The sequence below is a fragment of the Pseudophryne corroboree genome, chromosome 4 (genome assembly GCF_028390025.1).
Source record: "Pseudophryne corroboree isolate aPseCor3 chromosome 4, aPseCor3.hap2, whole genome shotgun sequence".
In the NCBI taxonomy this organism is placed as follows: domain Eukaryota; kingdom Metazoa; phylum Chordata; class Amphibia; order Anura; family Myobatrachidae; genus Pseudophryne; species Pseudophryne corroboree.
Window position 1 is genome coordinate 616,799,335 of NC_086447.1, and position 16,335 is coordinate 616,815,669.

Consider the following 16,335-nt stretch of genomic DNA (forward strand, 5'->3'; position numbering starts at 1 on the left):
AAGAAAAAGAATGGTGAGCAGGGACATTGCTGACAAGTTCCATTCGTTATAGGTAATGCCTTAAACAAAAACCCATTGCTAAATACTCTCCTTTTGATGCACTATGGTTCTCCATTTGCTAAAGATGGAAAATGGTCTGAAAAGCCAAAACGGGTCAAGACTTCTTGCATGTAGAGCCAATGAGGCCTATCAAAAACTTTTTCTGCACCTAAAGACCGCAAAATGAATGCTGCCTGCATTCACCATTTCAAATGATACAGAGTACTTTAATACTGTCTGAGGCCTGTTGATCCCAAACAAAACTCACCTGATCCAGATAAGCCAGGCCAGGGCTATTAATTTGGCATAGTTTCTTATCAACATTCACAAGAGCTATAGGTATATAGTTTTTGAAGTCTGATGAGTTCATCCCAGGTGTAGCAATAGTGACACCTTAGCCTCTAGCATCTCTGCCAGGAACTACCCAGGAAAAAGGCACAGCAATAAACAGGGTAGCAAGAGTAGGGGTGAAGATAGTGGAAAAAGTTTTTGAACCTGTCAGGGCGAGGAATTTAAACATGGGAAATCATTTAATCCTCTGTACAAGTTCTTGTTCAGTCCAGGGAGAACAGAGGGATGTTAAGTGAGGGTAGTAATAAATCACCCAGGAAGGAATAGTGACTAGGGTAATCGGAAAGTGAACCGAGCCAATTGAGGAGTTAAGAAGTTTGGCAGAAAACAAATTGGTTTCGTTATCAGTGCTAAGTTTGCAATTTTAACACCTTAAAGAGAGACAACATAAGGTACCATGTGTTGGACTTAACAGAGCTGGCAAGCAGTGAGACATCAGCCAAATAAAATCTGGGGCTGCTTGGGTCTGGGACAGGAGCAGCTTTTGGATCTGGCTACAAAGCGAACTTAAATGGGCTTTAGTTAGGTGATATTAATGGCCTTCATTAAGACAATCTTAAGATTCCAAATTTGTCAAAAGCTGTGTCCACTGACGTTTAAGCCCGGCACCAGTTTGAATGGCTACACCGTAAGGGCACAACACAAGATATGGATAGAGGTGTAACTTGGAGAATTATGGAAGCCTTGACAACAGTGGAAGTTAAAATGTGCAGGGAGAGTCGCCAAGCCCTGGGAGGTACAGACAATTGCTAAAGATTCCAAACCCAGATGAAAGGGTCATGGTCAGACCATGAATGAGGAAAGATATCAAGGGAAGTAGAGTGCTGTAGGATGCATTTTTCAGAAAGAATGAGATCAATATGGAATAAGTGTTGTGCACTGTAAAGAAGAAAGTGTAATACCGTTTCTTAGTGTCTTGCACCCCCCCAAATATCATATTTCTAACAGTCTGTGAAACAGGGACGTTCCAGCTACCACAGATAAGGGACAAGAGGCAGAGCAGTGTCATTTAAATTCACCAATAAAACCCAATGTCTCTCTTATCTTTCAAGACTAATTCACAAACCTTTTACATGAAAGGCTTGTGCCAGGAATTGAGAGGACAAAGAGAAAGTAATGTAACCCACGCGTGCTCAAGTTGTCCCACAAATTAATCTGTATTAATGAGGGATCACAAGAGGACTTACCCCTCACCACCTCCATGTCCCCTAACAATTAGTGTGAAAAAAACACTTGCAATTGGCTGAACAGCAAAGTCAAACTAGTATACTCATTATGTGGATGGGTTTGAGTCTTTGGTATTATTTTTTTTTAAATTCCTATGGATTAAAAGTGCCACGATTTCTATTTAGGATTGAAAAACATAATAAAGCTCCTTTCAGATAATGGTAGGAGGACAAAGACTATAAAATAATAATGATGATGTGATGAATGCGGGAATTGGGGAATATTATTAAATTCAAAATGGGTGCGTTTCATTTACTTTTTTAAACTATATTTGTATAATGGGTAGAGGGTTCATTTGGAACATTATAACTGGGTTTGCTAAAAGGTAACAAAGTTGCCATTCCAGACATTCCAATACTCATCTATCCCATTTTCTATACAGGGGGTGCTATAAAGAGCACCTCAGAGCTTTCCAACACATGGCTCTTATTCTTGGGAGGTGAATCTTTGCCCCATAGATATTCTGCCCAATGCAGACGAGGCTAGACTGGGAGCTCCTTGCTGCTTGTTTCTCTCTTAATAGTGGGGTCCGGCACAGGCTATCTAGCACATGGGCTGCTTAAGAAATTTGAGGGTAAGATAGAGGGCAGACACATTGCAATTTTGCTATACTGTAGAGGAGCCTCTCATTTCAATAGACCATTCAGTTCAAATAATTTTTATAATATGAAAACTGGAAAGAAATGCAGCTTATGTACTAGATTGCCCAATGTAGGCAAATATGTCCAAAGTGTACCCGCTGCAAGTATACTGCACTGCATGTCAGAAAGGTGGGTGGACGGCATAAAGAATCTACATTATACTGTAGATGGTACATCTCACATCAGTGTAAAGTTGCTCCAGTATATATTTTTGTATTATGTCGGGAGCGCTTCTCCGTGATGCACGGGACAGCTACACAATACTTCTCAAAATTACCAAGATTTTAGTGGGTCTTAAGTTATAGGGTAAGCCATCGCTACTAAGCAATTACATTTTCATATAGCAACAATTTCTTAACAGACCAGTTTAAAAAGGGGAAAAAAAAAAATGAAATGCGTGTGATGCACGGGACTTTATGTTCACTTTCTGGAGAATCACCCTCATGTAGTCTAAAGGGTCCCATACACTTATACGACATGACGGTCCGTCATGTTATATAAGATTTCGTCCAACCTCCCGGCATCCTATCTATTTATTAAGGGATCCGACATATAACGAGTGCAGCACTCGTGATATGTCGGATCTAGGGGGATCCGAGCCGATGTTCACGGGAACACGCATCGGATCGTATTTTCAAGCACCCCGAAAATGCCCGATTTCACCCAATATATCGGGCCAAATGCCCGAATTGGGCTGAAATCGAGCAAAATCGGCCTAGAGTATGGGGCCCTTTAGATATCTTCTAATGCAGTTTTCTTTATTTTTATTTAAAAGTAAAAGAGGACATTGGGGTTTCTAAACACACAAACTCTTTACTAGTGGTCATTTACATGTTTTTAAGCAGCATCAGTGGATTTGCTCATTGCCTGACACCATGTATCATGCAAAGTAAATCTAAACTTAAGTGGACAAAGGATTTTGAAAAGCATGTTAAATGCATCTAGCATGCCACTTGCCCGAACAAAATCTGCAAATCAAAAGTGCCATTTCCTGTGATCTGAAACAGACTGTAAAGATGGAAAACACAATGCTGCAGAAAGTAAAGCTAAAAAATGGAGCTAAAACACAGATACCGCTTTCACATCGCTAACCCGGTAAGGAACCGGCTTTTGAACACGCTTCCAACCCGGGTCTGAACACGCTATACCCCTTTCACATCGCATTTTGGAGCCGTGTTATTACCGGGTTATTCCCGGTTTGGTGCCTTTCACACTGAACCCGGTTCACCCATTTAAAACAGTGTGATGTCATTTTAAATTGACTTTTCTGTCTCACATTGATGAGGTTTCAAAGGTATTAAAAATAAGAATTTACTTACCGATAATTCTATTTCTCGTAGTCCGTAGTGGATGCTGGGGACTCCGTCAGGACCATGGGGAATAGCGGCTCCGCAGGAGACAGGGCACAAAATTAAAAGTTTGACCACTAGGTGGTGTGCACTGGCTCCTCCCCCTATGACCCTCCTCCAAGCCTCAGTTAGGATACTGTGCCCGGACGAGCGTACACAATAAGGAAGGATTTTGAATCCCGGGTAAGACTCATACCAGCCACACCAATCACACTGTACAACTTGAGATCTGAACCCAGTTAACAGCATGATAACAGAGGAGCCTCTGAAAAGATGGCTTCCAACAATAATAACCCGATTTTTGTAACAATAACTATGTACAAGTATTGCAGACAATCCGCACTTGGGATGGGCGCCCAGCATCCACTACGGACTACGAGAAATAGAATTATCGGTAAGTAAATTCTTATTTTCTCTGACGTCCTAAGTGGATGCTGGGGACTCCGTCAGGACCATGGGGATTATACCAAAGCTCCCAAACAGGCGGGAGAGTGCGGATGACTCTGCAGCACCGAATGAGAGAACTCCAGGTCCTCCTTAGCCAGGGTATCAAATTTGTAGAATTTTACAAACGTGTTCTCCCCTGACCACTTAGCTGCTCGGCAGCGTTGTAATGCCGAGACCCCTCGGGCAGCCGCCCAAGGTGAGCCCACCTTCCTTGTGGAGTGGGCATTTACAGATTTTGGCTGTGGCAGGCCTGCCACAGAATGCGCAAGTTGAATTGTGCTACAAATCAAACGAGCAATCGTCTGCTTAGACGCAGGAACACCCAGCTTGTTGGGTGCATACAGTATAAACAGCGAGTCAGCCTTTCTGACTCCAGCCGTCCTTTAAATATATATATATATTTTTAAGGCTCTGACAACGTCGAACAACTTGGAGTCCTCCAAGTCGCTAGAAGCCGCAGGCACCACAATAGGTTGGTTCAGGTGAAACGCTGATACCACCTTAGGGAGAAACTGAGGACGCGTCCGCAGTTCTGCCCTGTCCCAATGGAAAATCAGATATGGGCTTTTGTACGATAAAGCCGCCAATTCTTACACTCTCCTGGCCGAAGCCAGGGCCAGTAGCATGGTCACTTTCCATGTAAGATATTTCAAATCCACCGATTTGAGTGGCTCAAACCAATGGGATTTGAGAAATCCCAAAACTACATTGAGATCCCACGGTGCCACTGGAGGCACAACCGGGCTGTATATGTAGTACTCCTTTGACAAAAGCTTGGACTTCAGGAACTGAAGCCAATTCTTTCTGGAAGAAAATCGACAGGGCCGAAATTTGAACCTTAATGGACCCCAATTTGAGGCCCATAGACAATCCTGTTTGCAGGAAATGTAGGAATCGACCCAGTTGAAATTCCTCCGTCGGAGCCCTCTCCTTCAGGATCCGGCGTTCAACCGCCATGCCGTCAAACGCAGCCGCGGTAAGTCTAGAGGTAGAGTGCACGGATCCTCCGTGCGCATCTCTTGAAGTTCCGGGTACCAAGTCCTTCTTGGCCAATCCGGAGCCACGAGTATCGTTCTTACTCCCCTTCGCCTTATAATTCTCAGTACCTTGGGTATGAGAGGCAGAGGGGGGAACACATACATTGACTGGTACACCCATGGTGTTACCAATGCGTCCCCAGCTATTGCCTGAGGGTCTCTTGACCCGGCGCAATACCTGTCCAGTTTTTTGTTGAGGCGGGACGCCATCATGTCCACCTTTGGTTTTTCCCAACGGTTCACAATCATGTGGAAGACTTCTGGGTGAAGTCCCCACTCTCCCGGGTGGTGATCGTGTCTGCTGAGGAAGTCTGCTTCCCAGTTGTCCACTCCCGGAATGAACACTGCTGACAGTGCCATCACATGATTTTCCGCCCAGCGAAGAATCCTTGCAGCTTCTGCCATTGCCCTCCTGCTTCTTGTGTCGCCCTGTCTGTTTACGTGGGCGACTGCCGTGGTGTTGTCCTACTGGATCAACACCGGCTGACCCTGAAGCAGAGGTCTTGCCAGGCTTAGAGCATTGTAAATTGCCCTTAGCTCCAGTATATTTATGTGAAGTGAAGTCTCCAGGCTTGACCACACTCCCTGGAAATTTCTTCCCTGTGTGACTGCTCCCCAGCCTCTCAGGCTGGCATTCGTGGTCACCAGGACCCAGTCCTGAATGCCAAATCTGCGGCCCTCCAAAAAGGTGAGCACTCTGCAACCACCACAGAAGAGACCCCCTTGTCCTTGGAGACGGGGCTATCCGCTGATGCATCTGAAGATGCGATCCGGACCATTTGTCCAGCAGATCCCACTGAAAGGTTCTTGCGTGGAATCTGCCGAATGGAATCGCTTCGTAAGAAGCCATCATTTACCCAGGACTCTTGTGCATTGATGCACTGACACTTTTCTTGGTTTTAGGAGGTTCCTGACTAGCTCGGATAACTCCCTGGCTTTCTCCTCCGGGAGAAAAACCTTTTTCTGAACTGTGTCCAGAATCATCCCTAGGAACAGCAGACGTGTTGTCGGGATCAGCTGGGATTTTGGAATATTTAGAATCCACCCGTGCTGTTGTAGCACTACTTGGTATAGTGCTACTGCGACCTCTAACTGTTCTCTGGATCTTGCCCTTATCAGGAGAACGTTCAAGTAAGGGATAATTAATACGCCTTTTCTTTGAAGTAGAATCATCATTTCAGCCTTTACCTTGGTAAAGACCCGGGGTGCCGTGGACAATCCAAACGGCAACGTCTGAAACTGATAGTGACAGTTTTGTACCACGAACCTGAGGTACCCTTGGTGTGAAGGGCAAATTGGGACATGGAGGTAAGCATCCTTGATGTCCCAGGACACCATAAAGTCCCCTTCTTCCAGATTCGCTATCACTGCTCTGAGTGATTTCATCTTGAACTTGAACCTTTGTATGTAAGTGTTCAAAAGATTTCAGACTTAGAATAGGTCTCACCGAGCCGTCCGGCTTCGGTACCACAAACAGCGTGGAATAATACCCCTTTCCTTGTTGTAGTAGGGGTACCTTGACTATTACTTGCTGGGAATACAGCTTGTGAATAGCTTCCAACACCGTCTCCCTGTCGGAGGGAGATGTTGGTAAAGCAGACTTCAGGAATCTGCGAGGAAGAGACGTCTCGAATTCCAATCTGTACCCCTGTGATACTACCTGCAGGATCCAGGGGTCGACTTGCGAGTGAGCCCACTGCGCGCTGAAATTCTTGAGACGACCCCCCCACCGGACCTGAGTCCGCTTGTAGGGCCCCAGCGACATGCTGAGGACTTTTCAGAAGCGGGGGAAGGCTTCTGCTCCTGGGAAGGAGCTGCTTGCTGCAGTCTCTTACCCTTTCCTTTGCCTCGGGCAGATATGAATGGCCTTTTGCCCGCTTGTTCTTATGAGAACGAAAGGACTGAGGCTGAAAAGACGGTGTCTTTTTCTGTTGGGAGGTGACCTGAGGTAAAAAAGGTGGATTTTCCGGCTGTTGCCGTGGCCACCAAGTCCGATAGACCGACCCCAAATAATTCCTCCCCTTTATACGGCAAACTTCCATATGCCGCTTGGAATCCGCATCGCCTGACCACTGTCGCGTCCATAAACTTCTTCTGGCAGAAATGGACAGCGCACTTACCCTTGATGCCAGAGTGCCAATATCCCTCTGTGCATCTCGCATATAAAGAAAATGCATCCTTTAAATGCTCTATAGTCAATAAAATATTGTCGCTATTCAGGGTATCAATATTTCCAGTCAGAGATTCCGACCAAACCCCCCCAGCACTGCACATCCATGCTGGGGCGATTGCTGGTCGCAGTATAACATCAGTATGTGTGTATATACTTTTTAGAGTATTTTCCAGCCTCCTATCAGCTGGATCTTTGAGGGCGGCCGTATCAGGAGACGGTAACGCCACTTGTTTTGATAAGCGTGTGAGCGCCTTATCTACCCTAGGGGGTGTTTCCCAGCGCGCCCTAACCTCTGGCGGGAAAGGGTATAATGCCAATAACTTCTTTGAAATTAGCAACTTCCTATCGGGGGTAACCCACGCTTCATCACACACTTCAATCAATTTATCTGATTCAGGAAAAACTACAGGTAGTTTTTTTTTCACACCCCACATAATACCCATTTTTGTGGTACTTGTAGTATCAGAAATATGTAACGCCTCCTTCATTGCCGTGATTATGTAACGTGTGGCCCTACTGGAAAATACGTTTGTTTCTTCACCGTCGACACTGGAGTCAGTGTCCGTGTCTATGTCGACCAACTGAGGTAATGGGCGTTTTAAAGCCCCTGACGGTGTTTGAGACGCCTGGACAGGTACTAATTGGTTTGCCGGCCGTCTCATATCGTCAACCGACCTTGTAGCGTGTTGACACTATCACGTAATTCCATAAATAAAGCCATCCATTCCGGTGTCGACTCCCTAGGGGGTGACATCCCATTACAGGCAATTGCTCCGCCTCCACTAACATCGTCCTCATACCTGTCGACACACACGTACCGACACACAGCACACACACAGGGAATGCTCTGATAGAGGACAGGACCCCACTAGCCCTTTGGGGAGACAGAGGGAGAGTTTGCCAGCACACACCAAGGCGCTATAATTATACAGGGACAACCTTATAGTAAGTGTTTTCCCTTATAGCAGCTTAATATATATTAATATCGCCAAAATATGCCCCCCCTCTCTGTTTTAACCCTGTTTCTGTAGTGCAGTGCAGGGGAGAGCCTGGGAGCCTTCCCACCAGCGGATCTGTGTGGGAAAAATGGCGCTGTGTGCTGAGGAGATAGGCCCCGCCCCCTTCACCGCGGGCTCTTCTCCCGGTTTTTTCTGTAATCCTGGCAGGGGTTAAATACATCCATATAGCCCAGGGGCTATATGTGATGTATTTTTAGCCAGTAAAGGTAATTACATTGCTGCCCAGGGCGCCCCCCCCCTGCGCCCTGCACCCTCAGTGACCGCGGTGTGAAGTGTGCTGAGAGCAATGGCGCACAGCTGCAGTGCTGTGCGCTACCTTAAGAAGACTGGGACGTCTTCAGCCGCCGATTTCTGGACCTCTTCTCTCTTCAGCATCTGTAAGGGGGCCGGCGGCGCGGCTCCGGTGACCCATCCAGGCTGTACCTGTGATCGTCCCTCTGGAGCTAGTGTCCAGTAGCCTAAGAAGCCAATCCATCCTGCACGCAGGTGAGTTCGCTTCTTCTCCCCTTAGTCCCGCGTTGCAGTGAGCCTGTTGCCAGCAGGACTCACTGAAAATAAAAAACCTAACAAACTCTAAGCAGCTCTTTAGGAGAGCCACCTAGATTGCACCCTTCTCGGCCGGGCACAAAAACCTAACTGAGGCTTGGAGGAGGGTCATAGGGGGAGGAGCCAGTGCACACCACCTAGTGGTCAAACTTTTAATTTTGTGCCCTGTCTCCTGCGGAGCCGCTATTCCCCATGGTCCTGACGGAGTCCCCAGCATCCACTTAGGACGTCAGAGAAAGGAGAGGCTGGGGAGTGCTCAGGAGTGCAGCAATCATGGCCGACATAGCACGTCTCCTAATTTATTTATTACCTGCTGTGAGGTACGTTGGAAACCAGAGGCTGCAAGCATCCTTGTGATGTTTTTATAGGTTATTGCATCCTTTATGGTGCCTGTAATTGGTTGGCGATTTCAGCCTCCCCTCTTATCCTCAACAACTCCCTATCTTCATCCTCACTCCAGGTTGCCATATTGTACAAGCACTGTAAATGCAGTATAATAAAGGCTCATCCAATGTTTACAAAGTGCTGCCTGTTATTTCCGTGTTCAGACTGGTGACATCATGCAGGGAGACAGCCTATCACTTCCTTTTTAAGATTCCCGGGTTGAATATAGCGGGTCTGAGGCTTTCACACTGCCAAATGACCCGCTTCCGAACCGTGTAGGATCCTTCTTTTTACACGGGTTGAAATACCAGGGTTGTTTGACCCGGTAAATTCATTATGGCGCTTTCACACTGCCGCTCAAACCGGGTTGACACGGCTAAAACTCGTCAATATACCGGGTTATTTTTGCAATGTGAAAGGGGTATTAGTCTGTCACTTCAGCCCATAGATTACACAGATGCACATTGTCTGATTGAGCTAGCAAGGTGTAAATTGTATATGCCTAAATATACAGATGTGTCCTCCCTCATCGTTGCTGCAGTTATGTTAACAGGCAATCTAGTCATGCGTAGTCATGAGTGTGTCTACCAACGCAGTGTGTCTGTGGCATTTTCCCCACAAAAAACATCCTTTTTCGCATCGCTAGTAGACTATGCCGATTACAACATGCAGCATGTCTATATGCCACTGCAGTTTTATCTGCACAAGAAACGCTGTGACAGTGGTTCCCAGGAAAACACTGCAATGTGGCATTTCGAAAGCAGATACATACAGAATATAGTCATGCCGCATATGATCTTAATTAGCATAGTCTGCTTGTGCGTCTTATTCACTTAATGATGCAAAAAGAAGCATTTTCGGGGGGAAGGGGGGGGGATGATCGGCACTGGTCCAGTCACAGGAGCTGGTGGCTCTCAAGTGCCCTGTGTGCCATTACTTATTATGTACACAGCCTAGATGAGGAAGGACGCATCTGTACTCCATGTGTGTTAGGTAGCCAAAGAACATGATTAGTCAGGAAGACATGTATTTCATTGCAACTTAAAACATTCTTCATGCATAGATAAGTTTTTAATACACTATTTACACAAAACCATTAAAAAAGACTAAGGGGGTCATTTACTAAGCAGTGATAAGAGTGGAGTAGTGAGCCAGTGGAGAAGTACCCATGTCAACCAATCAGCACTGAAGTAACATCTATAATTTGCATATTATAAAATTATACAGAGCTGCTGATTGGTTGATGGGGCAACTTCTCCGCTCTTATCACTGCTTAGTAAATGTTCCCCTTAAAGATTTATCAAGCCTTGGAGAGTGATAAATGGGATGGTGATAACATACCAACCAATTAGCTCCTAATTGTCATTTTTCAAACATGGCTGTTAGGAGCGGATTTGTTGGTACTTTATCACCGTGCAATTTATCACTCTCCAAGGCTTAATTAAGTAATCTGTACCTAAGAGGGGTATTTAGCAAAGTTCTGAGAGAGATGAAATTGTGAGAGATAATGTACCAGCCAATCAGCTTCTGACTTACATTTTACAGGTTGTGTCTGAAAAATGGCAGTTAGGAGCTGATTGGTTGGTACTTTATCTCTCACAATTGTATCTCTCTACAAGTTTTGATAAATACCTGCCTTGGTCACTAGGTTCTAGGATCCTATTTATTCAATAATAAATTATGTTCTTTTATGGTCAAGTTGAGCTGCGCTTTGTGAGGATCTCTCAACAGGTGGGTCATAAGTCACAGCATTTTTGCTGCACTAGGGTTGGAGGAACTGCATGAAGAAGCAGCTCTGCAGAGAGCAAATAATGATTGGCCTTGGAAGCAGAGTACAAAAACCATTTAACAATTTTTGTACATGGCACTATGAAATGAATTATTAAAATGGAAATCCACAACAGAGGTAACATTAATAACTATCCACAGCAGGCTGACTACTTAGTATAACACTATTAAATCTAAAATGTGTGGCATTATGCAGTTGTATTTTTTGCACAGTGGTAAGTATTGCTGTATCCTATTGTCAAGGCCTTGTCTTTTTAGAGTATGTGCAGTATGTTCTCTGTGTTCATTTCTGCTCTACCAGGGGAGCACAGTGCTGTCTATATATAGTGCACCTATATAAACACAAACTGTTAATAAATAGGTATACACATACACAATTTAAATGCAACATTTTTGCTGAATGTTGTGGTTTGAAGTAAAACAGAATTAAGTAATTAGTTACAGTAAACACTGTGTGAAATATGCACACAAACTATTGCAAGGATTAATTAGCTCCAGGTTGTTGAGTAGTCTCGCTTCATGTAGCAGATATATTACTCTAGGTGATTTCTTATTTTTTTTAAAGAAATAAATACGAATAAGCCGGCTATATAGTTGGCCACGAATAATGATAAACAAGTCACCAACGTTGATATGGTCACTGCAATAAAAAATAAAACTGTATTAGTACTTTTAAGTAGGCCAGCTAATTCTCATGTTCTATAAAACAAGATGTTTCCTAAACAAAGGTTTCCTGTTGAAATTACTTAATTATGTAGTGCTTCATTTTCACAAAGCTTTTGGTTTTTGCATCTGAATATATACTTGTCAATAAGTAGATCGTATAATTGGGGGGTGGGGGGGGGACCTGTGCCAAGGTTGGCTTAAATATTTTACTTTAGCAAAGATTCCTTTATACCACGCAAGCTTTCACATGACGACACAACAAAACCCAGACAAGTAGACAAAACACACAACAAAAAATGGCTAGCCCTAGCATACTTACGAAGTATTATGTGTGTGATAACGAATGCAAATATAAACACTGTCAGAAAGGACAGCGATAAAATGAACATATAAAAAAATCTGTAGTTTCTCTTCCCCACGCAGTTTCCCACCCAGGGACAGTGGTGATCAAAGCGCTCTGAAATGAGAGGCAAAAAGAAAATAAAAAAATATATATAATGGCACATAATTAATAAAATGTTTTTTTATTTTTTCAATGAAAAAACATGCATGAATGCCAATGTGATGATATTTAGTAGTGCTACATTTACTAAAAAGGCACTTTGTTTAGGATGTGGCTAAAACCTTATATCCATTCTATCTGAAATGTATATTGCAATCACTTAAGTCCACATACACATAGTCTATCATAGCCAAAGTGCCCAACACGTGTCCACATACACTTATCCTCAAATCGCCCCATTTGGCGTGCCACAGACTTTGCGACTAAGCCGTGCCATGCTTCTAACTACAAACTTTCCATAAAGTATTCATCTTAGTCGGATTGCTAATGTGACAAAATTGCATAGTCATTGGTGCTGGCTGTGCATTTAGCTGCTATGTGCGACTCAGACGCTAACCTGGGTAAAAAGGCAAAAGATAAGGGTCTGACATTTGTTAATGATTAAGGTCATCATGTGCTTAATGATATTCAACCAATTCCTATGTGACAAAAATACTACCCTAGGTGACTTGTAGACTGTGGGGGGGAATTCAAACGTTATCACACCCCTGATCTCCCATCTAAAATGATGGGAGATTGAGAGGCGATATTCAAATGCCCCCACTTATTGCGCTGATCGTGCCCATTACACTCGGCTTTAGGCGCGCAAAGCACCTGGACCCAACTAAAGTAATAGACAGGAGCGTGAAAATACCCATTTGGGCACCCAAACGGGTCTCTACACGTGTTTTTCAGCTTGATACACTCTTCCCCCCCCCCCTCCCCAGTGGTGGGGGTAGTGAGCTGAAATTAACTTGTCGCGTCCGTCCACAGTAACATTAGAATACTGCCAGTGGGCGGGAGAGGGGGGCAGAGATTTGAATCTCGCCCTGTGACTGTATGGAGCAACAAAACAAATAAACTATATACAGTCAGGTCCATAAATATTGGGACATCGACAATTCTCATATTTTGGGCTCTATACACCACCACAATTGATTTGAAAAAAAAAACCCATACAAAATGTGCTTTAACTGCAGACTTTCCGCTTTAATTTGAGGGTATTTACATCCAAATCAGGTGAACGGTGTAGGAATTACAACGGTTTCTATATGTGCCTCCCACTTTTTAAGGGACCAAAAGTAATGGGACAATCGACTCAAAAGCTATTTCATGGACAGGAGTGGGCTATTCCCTCATCAATTAAGCAGGTAAAAGGTCTGGAGTAGATTCCAGGTGTGACATTTGCATTTGGAATCTGTTGCTGTCGACTCTCAATATGAGATCCTAAGAGCTGCCACTATCAGTGAAGCAAGCCATCATTAGGCTGAAAAATCAAAACAAACCCATCAGAGAGATAGCAGAAACATTAGGTGTGGCCAAATCAACTGTTTTGAACATTCTTAAAAAGAAAGAACGCACCGGAGAGCTCAGCAACACCAAAAAACCCGGAAGACCACGGAAAACAAATGTGGTGGATGACAGAAGAATTATTTCCGTGGTGAAGAAAAACCCCTTCACCACAGTTGCCCATATCGAGAACACTCTCCAGGAGGTAGATGTATATGTGTCAAAGTCAAAAAGTAAGAGAAGACTTCACAAGAGTGAATATAGAGGGTTCACCACAGAATGTAAGCCAATGATGAGCCACAAAAACAGGAAGACCAGATTAGAGTTTGCCAAACATCTAAAAAAAGCCTTTACAGTTCGGGAACAACATCCTATGGACAGATGAGACAAAGATCAACTTGTACCAGAGTGATGGGAAGAGAAGAGTATGGAGAAGGAAAGGAACTGCTCATGATCCAAAACATACCACCTCATCAGTGAAGCATGGTGGTAGTGTCATGGCGTGGGCATGCATGGTTGTCAATGGAACTGGTTCCCTTGTATTTATTGATAATGTGACTGCTGACAAAAGAAGCATGATGAATTCTGAAGTGTTTCAGGCAATATTATCTGCTCATATTCAGTCAAATGCTTCAGAACTCATTGGACAGCGCTTCACAGTGCAGATGGACAATGACTCGAAGCATACTGCAAACGCAACCAAAGAGTTTTTTAAGTCAAATAAGTGGAATGTTATGCAATGGCCAAGTCAATCATCTGACCTGAATCTGATTGAGCATGCATTGCACTTGATGAAGACAAAACTGAAGAGAAAATGCCCCAAGAACAAGCAGGAACTGAAGATATTTGCAGTAGAGGCCTGGCAGAGCATCACCAGGGATGAAACCCAGCGTCTGGTGATATTTATGCATTCCAGACTTCAGGCTGTAATTGACTGCAAAGGATTTGCAACAAAGTATTAAAAAGTGAGTTTGATTTAGGATTGTTTAGATTATCCCATTACTTTAGGTCCCTTAAAAATTGGGAGGCACATATAGAAACCGTTGTAATTCCTACACCGTCCACCTGATTTGGATGTAAATACCCTCAAAATAAAGCAGAAAGTCTGCAGTTAAAGCACTTCTTGTTTGTTTCATTTCATTTATTGTGGTGGTGTATAGAGCCTAAAATATGAGAATTGTGTCGATGCCCCAATATTTATGGACCTGACTAAGTAAAAATATTAAAGACGAGCCATCGATACCCATGTCAGAGCATCTAAGTCGCACCATGCATCTCATGCCATAACGTCCAAAAATTCTAGGTATTAGGGTATACATCTGTATAATAAATATATTGTCAACTGCTCTGAATGCTAATTTGATTTTTTAAATCTTTTTCCAATGCCTAGTGCAGCGTAAATTCAAGTCCTCAAGGGTGTTACTTCAATTCAAAGCAATGTTAATAGGGTAGAAGGTTCCAGAGCTATTCAATTGAGCTCATCACTAATCGGGAGATGCCAGTTCACGAACCTTAAGCCGTTTAGTTGCTAGGACCATCATTCTCTGACTTAAGTGCATTTTGCAATGCTGTTTTCGCCGTGCTAAAGGCAAACAGCAGCATAACTGCACTAGTTTAGTCGGATATCTGCTTACACCTCAGGAGGGGTATGAGAAGAAATCCTCTGGTCTGACTTAATAGCGCAGCCAATTGAATAGCTGTGGGTCCTCCTTCCTGGCATTATTAACATCACTTTGAATTGAATAGACTCCATGCACCCCTAACAGTTCATGTTTTACAGATTTCCTCAGTATCACAAGTGAAATAACTAGCTCCACTGTGGGTCTTTTAAAACATGTCAGCCAGTAATGCATGCATCTGTGCGCCAACTAGGGCAGGCCTGGCCCACCAGTGGCCCTCCAGCAGATGCGGAACTACAAGTTCCAGCATGACCTGTCACAGTTTTGCTATTAGGGAATGCTAAAACTGTGACGTGACTGGGCATGCTGGGACTTTAATAACAGCTGGAGAGCCACGGGTTTGGCCAGGCCTGAACAAGTAGATCTGTAAAAGATACACTGTTAGGAGTCCCTGAAAGTAAAAATACTGGCCTAGTGTTTCTTTAAATGTACATAACATGGTATGTATTCTAGCAGCATACTGTACAAGTTTGTAAAGAATATAAATTAGGAAACTGTTCATTGGGCTGTATTGACTGACCAACAAATTTACAGAATTTCTATGATAATACAGACTAACCAGAAAATATCCTGCTATGTTTACCTTTTCTATAGTACATCTGAATGCAAAATAAGATTTTAATTACCTACCGGTAAATCCTTTTCTCGTAGTCCGTAGAGGATGCTGGGGTCCACATTAGTACCATGGGGTATAGATGGGTCCACTAGGAGCCATTGTCACTTTTAGAGTTTGAGAGTGTGGGCTGGCTCATCCCTCTATGCCCCTCCTACCAGACTCAGTCTAGAATCTGTGCCCGAGGAGATGGACATCTTCAAGAGAAGGATTACACAGACAGTGGCGAGATTCACACCAGCTCACACATAAGGCAACCCAAGCTAACTAGCTTGAAACATCAGCAACGGCTGAACAGGATTACTTACCAAGTAACAAAAAACAGTACTTGCCAACAATGAAGCAGTACTGAACTAAATAACCACTGCAGGATCACGAAGCGCTGGACTACGAGAAAAGGATTAACCGGTAGATAATTAAAATTCTATTTTCTCTTACGTCCTAGAGGATGCTGGGGTCCACATTAGTACCATGGGGATGTACCAAAGCTCCCAGAATGGGAGGGAGCATGCGGAGGCTCCTGCAGAACAGATTGACCAAACTTA

General features: G+C 43.9%; 1 protein-coding gene across 7 annotated transcripts in view; it reads right to left on the reverse strand.

The window, feature by feature from the left end:
• The window catches only part of ZDHHC14 (zinc finger DHHC-type palmitoyltransferase 14), a 336,275-nt gene that overhangs the window by 72,164 nt on the left and 247,776 nt on the right, over positions 1 to 16,335 (reverse strand). For 6 of the 7 annotated variants that reach the window (XM_063917666.1, XM_063917662.1, XM_063917660.1 and 3 more), the window contains one exon: positions 11,987 to 12,124. The exons of the other annotated variant lie outside the window; for it this stretch is intronic. In XM_063917666.1, the coding sequence (XP_063773736.1) occupies positions 11,987 to 12,124 (138 nt within the window). The remainder of the gene's footprint in view (positions 1 to 11,986; positions 12,125 to 16,335) is intronic. 7 annotated transcript variants of the gene reach the window in all.